Source organism: Bactrocera latifrons, unplaced genomic scaffold (assembly GCF_001853355.1).
Source record: "Bactrocera latifrons isolate USDA-ARS-PBARC rearing strain unplaced genomic scaffold, ASM185335v1 scaffold_15, whole genome shotgun sequence".
Taxonomy (NCBI): domain Eukaryota; kingdom Metazoa; phylum Arthropoda; class Insecta; order Diptera; family Tephritidae; genus Bactrocera; species Bactrocera latifrons.
In genome coordinates this window covers 237438-247768 of record NW_017534963.1, presented here as the reverse complement: position 1 = coordinate 247768, position 10331 = coordinate 237438, and the positions used below count along the sequence as shown (strand labels likewise).

General features: G+C 36.1%; 1 protein-coding gene across 2 annotated transcripts in view; it reads right to left on the bottom strand.

The window, feature by feature from the left end:
• LOC108965867 (LIM/homeobox protein Lhx1) overlaps positions 1–5184 on the bottom strand; it is a 154305-nt gene extending 149121 nt beyond the window's left edge. For both annotated transcript variants that reach the window (XM_018928536.1, XM_018928537.1), the window contains exon 1: positions 3277–5184. In XM_018928536.1, the coding sequence (XP_018784081.1) occupies positions 3277–3319 (43 nt within the window). In that variant the 5' untranslated portion in view covers positions 3320–5184. The remainder of the gene's footprint in view (positions 1–3276) is intronic.
• Positions 5185–10331: the final 5147 nt, after the last annotated feature.

Below are 10331 nucleotides of genomic sequence, written 5' to 3'. Positions count from 1 at the left end.
ATATATTGTATTTAACTTATTATTGTTTATTTTTTAATTATTTAATGTTGAAGCTTTTACTTTTTTTTAATAAATTTTATTTTGTTTTACATTTTATTACATAGAATATATTGAAAGTTTTTTAAATGCATCAGTTTATTTTTTTAAATGGTAAAAATTTTGCTTTTACAAATTCAGCATGTATCGTTGTTCAAGTCATCGCTACAATCTGTGCGCAAATTATTGAAATTGGACAAGTTTGCATACCAAGTTATCAATAAAAATCATATCCTTGTTTTGAAAATTTTTTTGTTTGACAAGATACATATCTCAACCAAATTCGGCACGGATAATTATCCAAGATAGATTTATAGTCTCCAAACAAATTTTTCATATCGACTATTGTAGCATATAGCTGGCATATAAACTGACCGATCAAAATTAAGAAAGAAATCTTTTTTTCGCGAGAGGGAGATTTAAAATAACCATGCAAAATTCTAACATCTGCCACAATGAAATCTGAAATTTATACCTCTTTTACATTTATTTACCGCAACATTCGTCTATAATCCAAAATATATAATATATGCATACTAATCAAAATAAAATGTCAAATCTACGACCAACTGCTGACACAAGCAGTTTTTTTTTGTCTTTTCTTCTTACGTACTTAAAAAAGTTCGCACAAAACTCTTTAGGAAAAAGTTGGGAAAACAACAAACAAAATTTATACCACAACACTGGTGCATGTGTTTTTTCCGAAAAACCAATGAAATTCTTGAAACACAATAAAATACATGAAAACACCGCAGCAAACATGCTTATGCCACATTGGCTGTGCGAAAATGTTCACGATACAGGGGGCAGCACGAAAGGGAGCAAAATGTTGGTAAACGAGGACCACGTTCAAAAGTTGGAAAAACTTTTCTTCAAAACTTTTTCGCAATGCACGTTGTTGTGTTTGTTATTTTTTGTTACTTTTGTTGTTTTTAATAACACAATAATGTTGTTGTAATTTGTTGTATTTTTTGTTGATGTTGTTTTTGTTGTTCTTGATATTTGCAAATACAACAAGCTCAAAGTTTATTTGTGACATTTATTGCATATACCGTGATATATTTTTTTTGTATTTTTTTGATTTGGAGTAGAATTTATCATTATTAAATAATTGTCATTGAAGAGGATTTAAATAATTTTTTATATCTTTAGGTTTACTGTTGTGTTAATATTATTACTTTTTTTGTGTTTGGTTTTATAAATTATTATATTTTTGATTTCAAGAATTTGTATGAAGTCTGAGTTTTGTCAAATTCATTTTCAGTTTTCTAAGCTATTTTTGTTGATTTAATTTGTTGTAAGGAAATTTGGTGACGTTTTTATGTTTATACATATATTCTGCCAGGAAATCGTTGATTTTGAGACTTCCTAACATTCTCCAAAGCGAGTCGAGTCCTTCTATTTATATTCGTAAAACAAAATATCTCTTCTCATTTAACTAACTTTGTATTGTAATTAACCTAGCCTTCGTCAAAACTGCTTGGAAGTGAAATATTGGAAAGAAAACCATTCTCACTAGAGGCATTTAGTTTTACTTAAAAAAAAATATATATATATATATATATATAAATGGTTAAAAAGAAACCAGAAACAATTTTTTCTTTAGTTAGAATCTCTTAAGATGGCCATAACCGCGTAAGCAGTGTCTTCGGCAATAAAGAAAAAAAGAAGATAGCAATAAAAATGTTTCTTAATTTGATTTCGACTATCTGCATCTTAAAATTTTACACAAATCCGAAATTTAAGGTTGAATTGAAATTAGAAATGAAAATGTATAGAATAAAATTCCCCATTACGGACATTTCCCATAGCCGGACATTTCCCATAACCGGACATATTTTATGACCGCAACGTTTTTTTTATATTCATACGAAAGTATGAGTACGTTCCAATGACCGGACACGGACACTATTTGAATGATTTTTCGTTCAAATTTAAATTGTCAAAAAAATTGTGTACATTTTGTAGCCCGCTTTGTTCTAATTTATATTAATTTGTGGTGTTGTGCGACATTTTTTCTAAGAACAATACATAAAATATTCACAGCAAACGAATTGACTTGCAAATATAGTTTTGAGTTATAGCTTCTGCTTCTAAAAATACATTTTATATACTATTTTTGCCACGCCACCATATATGAACATCTCCCTTAACTGGACACTGCGATGGTTATAAGGAATTCCACTGTATTCATTGTCTACTTTCATGGTCCATATTATGCAATTATGCCAGCTTTCTTTAAATCGTGGAAACACTTCCCAAACTTAATTATAGGGATCGCCTTTAACTCAGCTTTTGACCAATAATTCTCGAACAAGCAACGATATGTGAGCTTCTGACAGCAAAGAAAATGGTTAAAAATTGTTTAGTACTTTAGCGGCATGTATAGTAAGTGTTATATATCAATTCACTAAAAAAATTGGCAATTGGATTCTCTAACTCGCTAAATTTTAAAATTCCTGTGATTTTCTAAACATATCCTAGGGTAAATCGAGAGTTTTGGTAGCACCTCCCAAGAAATTTAGAGATTAAATTGGGTTGGGGTAGTGCTCCTTACTCATAAGAAGGAGTTGGTCTGCTTTAAAGCGTTCTCGAGTTTGGAAAACAGTAAAAAAATTAAAAATGTATTTTAAACCGTTTGCTCTGATTTTTATTATCTTACCGGCAAAAGGTGGCAAGATCCGCCATAATTGGTACGATATAGTTGCGAAAAGTATAAAAATCAAATGGAAATTTTTAGTCATTAAAGCCTTATCTGAAAAGACTTTTTGGATTTAATTGCTACTTACGTACACAAAAAACAACTAGAATCAAACTTGAACAGAGGCTAGTTTATATGCTGCATCGGTTAAGGATTTGAAATTCATTGTTGTTTTTCGATATATCAAGGACCGACCCTGCCAGCCTGAGCGGGAATGATACATTTTTTCGAGTTTTCTCATCAAAAGGCAGATTATATTAGATTTGTAGATTTGTATTTCAAGCCTGACGGCAAGTTGCATTAAAAATTTCAAGATACTTATCGAAACCTGAGATCGATTTTTGGCCAACGCAATGAAATTGAATATATTCGTAGTCAAACTTTTTTTTTAATATGTTGAAATTATCGCATTAAAATGTTTTTGATTGCCCAAAATTAGTATTTCATAATATTTTTATGTTTTTGTATTCATATTAAAGCTCCTAAAACAGACACAAATTCTTATAAAAAAAAAATGTTAACAGATTCCGCGTACTCACCGATATTATGTTGATTATTGTGTAGAACCGATCCGAACGCCATTAGATCCTTAACCGATGGTGTTCTTGAACCGAGCGCGGCAAAACCGTCGCCCAGAAATGACGCCAGCGCGACAGCCCTAAGGGGCGTTTTCGATAATTCGGTTAAAATTTTGTAGCTTTCGCTTAACACGCCGCCGCTGTGGCAAGGCAAATTTGCCGTGCTACACTTAAACACTTGTTTGTTGGTACTGCTGACGCTTGGTATACCGTTGTTGTTGTTGTTAATGCACTTGTCACTCTTGTTGTTACGCCTGTTGACGCTGTAAGCTACACTATAACTTAGTTAACTGTATGTAAGTGGTTGTGTTGTTGTTGCCGACGGCAATGCACATGAAACACTTTGGGAACAAAGAAAATCACACACACATATATTTAACTGAGAAGCAGTGTATTTTCCACACAAGCACGTCGTTGTTGTTGTTGAAGACGCGAATTTGTTGTAAATTATGTTGGGGCTGCAGCCGACGTTGTATGCTGCCGCGTGGGACGTGCGCGGGCGTTGACGCGCTAATGCATGCAATTAATAGCCTACTTTTAGGCGATGAGCCAAGTATACCCTAATTAGGCGACACTGGCCGTCGAATGTGTGTTGTAATTTTTGTCGTTTTTTTCGGCGACACACTACCGCTGTTGGGCGACACGCTTCAACTGTTGTAGCAATTGCAAATGGGAATGTGAAGCAACAGCTGCTACTGCAACTTAAAACATACACATATATACACCGAATGTTTACTTTACAGCAACAATTATAAAGCATACACACGCGACTGCGGCGACAACAAAGGCTTTGTTTAATGGTGTTAATTAGTGCGCGTGAGCATAAGGAGACGCCGCGGATGCTGTTTTTTGAACGAAAAAGGGTTTAATAATGACTTGACTTTTGGCTGCTGCAGGCCTTTGTGCGAGCGCCTGAACGCGCACAATATTACACACAAACGCGCGCACTTGCAGTTTGTCAATTTCAATGGGTACACTTGCACTTTCGTCCACGCGCCGCTCTACATCACGCACCTACATAGAGACGCGGAAGCAAAGGCTCAAGGCGGCCTGGCAGACAGGCAGGCAGTCAGGCTGTTATCGTGTGTGCCAGTAGCTGCGTATGCAGTGTTGATTTTTCCCGGTGTCGCGGTTGTCTTATCTTCGCAAGGCTTCGAGCGTTTTGTCGGTGTGAAACTCACTTTTGGCACTTGACAGTTGTGATGGACGCGCCGCGTTTGAAGGCGTGCGCGCAGCTGTTGATGGGTTTTAAAAATGTGTAGCGCAGTGGTGGAATTCAAAGCGCCTTGGTAGCTGCAAGGTTATTCTGTGTGAGTTGCGATTTTAAATTATAAAATTTTATGGAAATAGTGAATTTTAAATATTTTTTAACAGTCACCATATAACTTTTCTTTAATTTGCTATTGACAGCTCTTTGTGGTTGTTAGCGTTCACACGCTTTCACAGCAAAGGCCAGCTTTCTTTTAAATCTTATTCGTTAGCTGCAAAACTTTTTCGTAAATTCTCCGCACCTTTCGTTTTACAATCTTCATCACTTGAAGCGCATTGCGCGTGATATCACCTGCAGATAATGTGTCAACTGTCAGAGGCGGCTAACAGTAACATTGACAGCTCTTTTTCTTGGCACAACGCCAACCCACCGTGTGAGCCAAAACCAGCTGCTTTTCGCTTAGAAACAATTTATTTGCGCTAATTTTTTCCTATTCACAATAACTTATTGTTGCTTTTACACGAAACGCGCGCGAAATATTCCCAAAAAGGCTTAACGCGCTATTTGTACTATTTACAGCGCGGCGGAACGTACCGTTTAACTGAAATCGTTTGGCGCACGTAAATAATCCGTTTTGAATAGACGCTAAACCAAACCAACGAGCGTACAACGCGAACGTCGAGAAGAAACTGAAGCGTATACCGCGCGGAGCACACTCATCGGCGGCGGCGGCGATGACGACGACGACGACGGGAACAGCCACGACCACCGACCGAAACAGACACGATGCATTGGCAGTAGCACACACATCTCAACACATGTGCGCACAAGCAATTCAACAGCATGGCGAGCGGAGCGCACCAACCACTAGCGCCCAGTAAGCAAAAAGAAAATTTCCCAAATACATACATATGAACTATATTACTGCTGTATGTATATATATAGCCTGCGAACAGCTGCTGCTGCTGCCAGCAAAGAGCAACAACGCGCAACCGGTTTGCCAGCCTCCTCAACCACTCATAATCATACACACGCACATGCTAACGCTGGCGCGCCACCCCAAAACGCAACAAAAGTACGAACATCGTGCTCTCTGAGCGCCTAACACGCGCGCGCTCACTCCTTCGTTGGAAATTGGGCGTATTCGTTAACATGCGCGCAAGAGACAGGTCACCAATGCAGCCAGCTCTTTCCCCTGCGTGAAATGAGTACCTGTCGTGTAACGCTCAATTATAAGTGCTGCGCGCTCTTATGCTGCTCATTGTAAGCACGTTGCCTGTGTGTGAGCAGGGCAACACTGTCTTATGCTGTGTAAGGCAGTATTGCGCATTCGCTCATACGAAAATCGCAATGGAGTCTGTTCCTGACACTTCTGGGATGTGTGTTGCCGGCATAGAGCGCGAGTGCTAACGACAGCCCCGTCGCCGCCAGCCAAAAGGAACAACAATGCACAAATGCAACAACTACGCGCCGTGAGTGTAGTAAAAGCAAAGTGACTTGGAGAGCATTCCGCCGTGAGTGTAGCGGCGTTTTGTGTGTGGTAAGGGGGCGTTGCTAAGCAACTGGTTATGCTCAGCGTAAGCGATAAAAGGCGGCACGAAGGACGCTCTGGCACTCAGCACGCGATTTTTTCTTAATTCTTTTTTTTATGACTGACTGACGGTGCATGCAGACACGTGTGTGTGTATGTATGTGTTTGGGTAGGTGTGCGTGCGCTGTCTCCTGTCGGAGAAGTTTGTCGAACCAATGGCATTTTTCAAAGTGACATTTTGCTCTTTGCGCTTCTTATTGTCGACAGGCGCTACCACATGCCGCTGTTGTTGGTGTTGTTCATGTGGGCTTGTTGCCATTGTTATTGTATTTGAGTGCTGTTGGAAGTGTGCTTTTTCTTCCTCGCACAACAAGTCTTTGCCTTTGTTGTTTTTCGTTTTTTTGCGTGTTTTGTGTTTGTTTTCTCTTTGCTTTGCTTTTATATTTCTCAACTGGTTGCTGTTGTGTTTATTGTATTTACTTATGTTGTTGGTTTTGTTATTGTTTAGTGTGTTTGTGTTTTTTTGTAAGCTCAACTTCGGCTTATAAACTATCGCTTTTTGATGTTTTTGTTGGTATACGCTTATTTTTGTTAGCTGTGTAGTTAGTATTTTTTGTTGCTGTAAATTTTTGTTTTTATATTGTTGTTGCGGTTGGTACTTTCATAGTCATTTTCCAAGGTAAAATGTCAAATACGATGCGCACTGTCATTCGTGGCGGTTAGTTCGCTGGTTATTCTCCGTAATGCTCCAAGGCAGATATCAGTGGTAGCGCACGAATTAAAAGTGAATAGGAGCATTGGGGTTCTAAAAAGTGTACACAATTTTATTTACACAATTTAATTAAATTTATCGCTTTATTAGGGATAATTTAATACTTTATATTCATGAAATATGTACGGTTATGGGAGGTTTCTTTTTGTAAGGACTGTCCGAAAAGGGAATTTTACAGTAATGTATTCTACTTTACTTGTCGTTATTAATTTTTATTAACATAATAAATTTGCCTTATGGAATAATTTCCTTCTGTGTTGGCAACCCCAACATATCTTGAAATTTTATAAGCTCCATCAGGTTTCTCATGTTTTTCCATTGTTGAAAGCTCTTAAGTGAAATAAGTTGGGCAGGTACTCTAACATTACAAAACTTGGAGTTTTTATAGCTCGAACTATTGAGTTAGTAAAGGAGGTTAAATTTCTTTTTATAATTTTTTTATGGAGTATGATGATTCGAGTTAGAAAAGTTCAACTTTATTTAAACGCACCTTTCGAAGTTCTGTGACAGTTTACGTATTTCGTTTTCAGTAATGTTGTTTTACGCAATTAAATCGTTCGTTTTTTTGTTTTTTTACTCTGGTAATACAGTGCCATCTGTAATATCTATTCTGAGAGTAAATATTCCAATTTCTCTCTTTCAGGCTTAATTATCAAGATTTACATCATGGTATATCGTAAAAATAATTGAACTTTTAGGATATATGTACACAGAATAAAATGTACACTTATTTTATCTTTATTAGGTATTATATACTCAAAATTGATTCAATACAGCGTTTGGAACGATCGTTCAGCGCATGCATAGATTCGTTTTGCCCAATAAATGAATGTTCTTCAGCACCTCGATTACGACTGCTGGAATGGCGGGGATATCATCATAAAATGCTCTTTTCATGCTGGCTTTCAGTTTAAGAAATAAAAGATAATCACGTGATGATGAAAGTTCAGAGTTATGAGAGGAATTTATTTTTCCAGCAAGAACTATTTTAATTTTTAGTCTTTAATTTTAATTGATATGGAAGAAAACGCCATTTGGAAATTGTAGTTTCGAAAAAAGGTTTTTAAAGTTTTTCGTGCAGAGGCCCTTCGACACTATGGAGAATTGGACAATTTTTCCACTAACCTGTCTTCACTTTAATTAAATTATACAGTGAATATTTTAATATTTTCTAAAATTTTACTGCACTCAAATTATCACCACATCATCGTTATAAACTTATTAATAAAATTTTCCATCGCCGCCTCTGTCGCATGAATATGTAAGAGTAACATGGAAGTTCTCAACTATATTTTTCTTGCATTTATTTTTGTTGCTTTTTATTGGTTACGCCAGTGTTATGCCCCAACAAACTGAACACGAGCAAATCAAAAAGCAAAAAAGGCAAAAGAATAATAAAATACGGAAACAAAAACAAAATTCAAAGTAAGGCAAAAATATCCGCCCCTTTGACTTTTCGAGTGAGCGTATTGTAGCGACAGCAACTTGACTGTGTCGCCGTTGGCGCTGTCGCTGTTACAGCTATTGCTGGCGCAGAAGTCGACAACTGTCACGAGTACACTTGCTCGAGCTTTTGGCGATGCACATAACATAAATATGTACATATGTATGTATATGTTTTTATACAAACATACTTTGGTTTTTCCGCAACTTTTATCTTTAAAGGATGCTTCAACTCAACGCTGCTCTGTCCATGCGCGCTCGTCGCGATTCTCCATGCATATATGCATATTTGCTTGTGTTTTTGTTACCAAGTTCAGGTGTTTTGTTTGTTGTCTTTCTTGCTGCGCTAGTTTTTGTTTCGCCAAGTTTTCAATGCTTAACATGACACGGTAATAAGCCAAAGATCAAAGAGGCATACAAATTTTTAAAAAGAAGCATTAAAAATAAGAATGGCAACGGCGGCAAGTAAAATAAAATAAAATGTATTGCATTGTAAAAAAAAAAAAAAAACCAGAAAATTATTGGCGAAGTAAGCGTAGAAAACTTCATAGCGACGGTTAAATGTTGCCAAGTGGAGATGTAGAAGTTCGCCGAGCTGCGGTGGGGTGTGGGGATCCGGGGGGACAGTAGCTTACATAAATGTTTTTGTTTCTGTGTTATTTAAGCTTTTCAAACAATAGTTGGAGTTTTTTTAAATTTATTGTATTTTTTAGTTTTTAATTTTTATGGTTTTTGAAGTTGCCATATCTTTTTTATATTGTAACGCATTTTTAAGCGAAATTTTTACTTTTTGTTTTAAAGTATTTTGTGATGAAGGTTGCAATATATTTTAATTTAATATATTTTTGGAATAATTTTTCGAAAAATTTTAAAGTTTCTTTTTAATCTCTTTAATTTTTAAAATTGTCCTTTTTTATTTTCTGTATAGTTTTTTTATCATATGGTTTGATATATAAACTGGCCAGATTTTTTTTTTATTTATTAATTTCTTTTTTTTTTTTGTGATCTATTTTTAAGCGAAATTTTTCCATTTCGTTTTTGATGATTTTTGCATTTAAGGTTTCCATATTTCTTATTTTTTTAACTTAATGTTTTTTTGTAATATATTTTTTCAAAAATTTTTTCGAATCTAATTTTATATTTTTTTATATTTTATGATTTTTTTATTCTTATTATTTTATTTATTTTGATTATTTAAAAAAAAATTTTAAGCAAAATTTTCACCTTTCGTTTTTAATATTTAGTTTTTTGCCCCTTGTTGGCTTTACCTACTGAGGACTGTAAGTGTATTTGCTTGCGAACGCGTGAGTGAGCGGGGGCGGCCCCTCTGTGGCACTAACAGCGCCATCGTCATGAGCGTTGCGCATTCGCGACTTTTATGATTGTTGTTTCGGCTCTCGCTATTGTTGCTATTGTTGTTGTAGACAGGCGTGTTTTCTGCTTCGTTCAACATTCGTTCGTCTGCTGTCAGTATTTGTCTCTTGTCTATTTGCGTCAACCAGCTACCTTCCATACCACCGGGAATACAAATACATAAACAAACACAGCACGACACACACGCACACAAGCGAATACAATATATGTATGGTGTCAATTCTTTTAACTTTTTTGCTTTATATGTATGTATATGCGTAGAAATGTTTTTAAAGTCTGTGTGTGTGTGTGTGTGTGACAGCATTTGTTGTTGGCTTAACGAAAAACGAAACAAAGACACGAAAACGCAGCACGGTAAGAAAAAAAATATACATTGCACATTAGAGTGTTAAGCTGTGAAGTGTTTGCTCGAAGTTTTTGTTGCGCTGCCCAGCGCTCCACTGCTTCACCATTTGTTGTTGTTGTTTTCTTGTTTCTTGTGTGATTTCACATTTCCTCCGCATATTTGTCTGTCGCGCAGCATAAATGCGCTTTGTGTTGGAATACTTCTATATAAATACATATGTATGAAAGTATGTATATACATATGTATGTATATGCACATGTATGCTATATGTTGTGAGTAAGCGTGTGATTGTGTTTAATGGTGTTGGTGTTAATGTCAACTGCCACTGGTGCTACTGTTA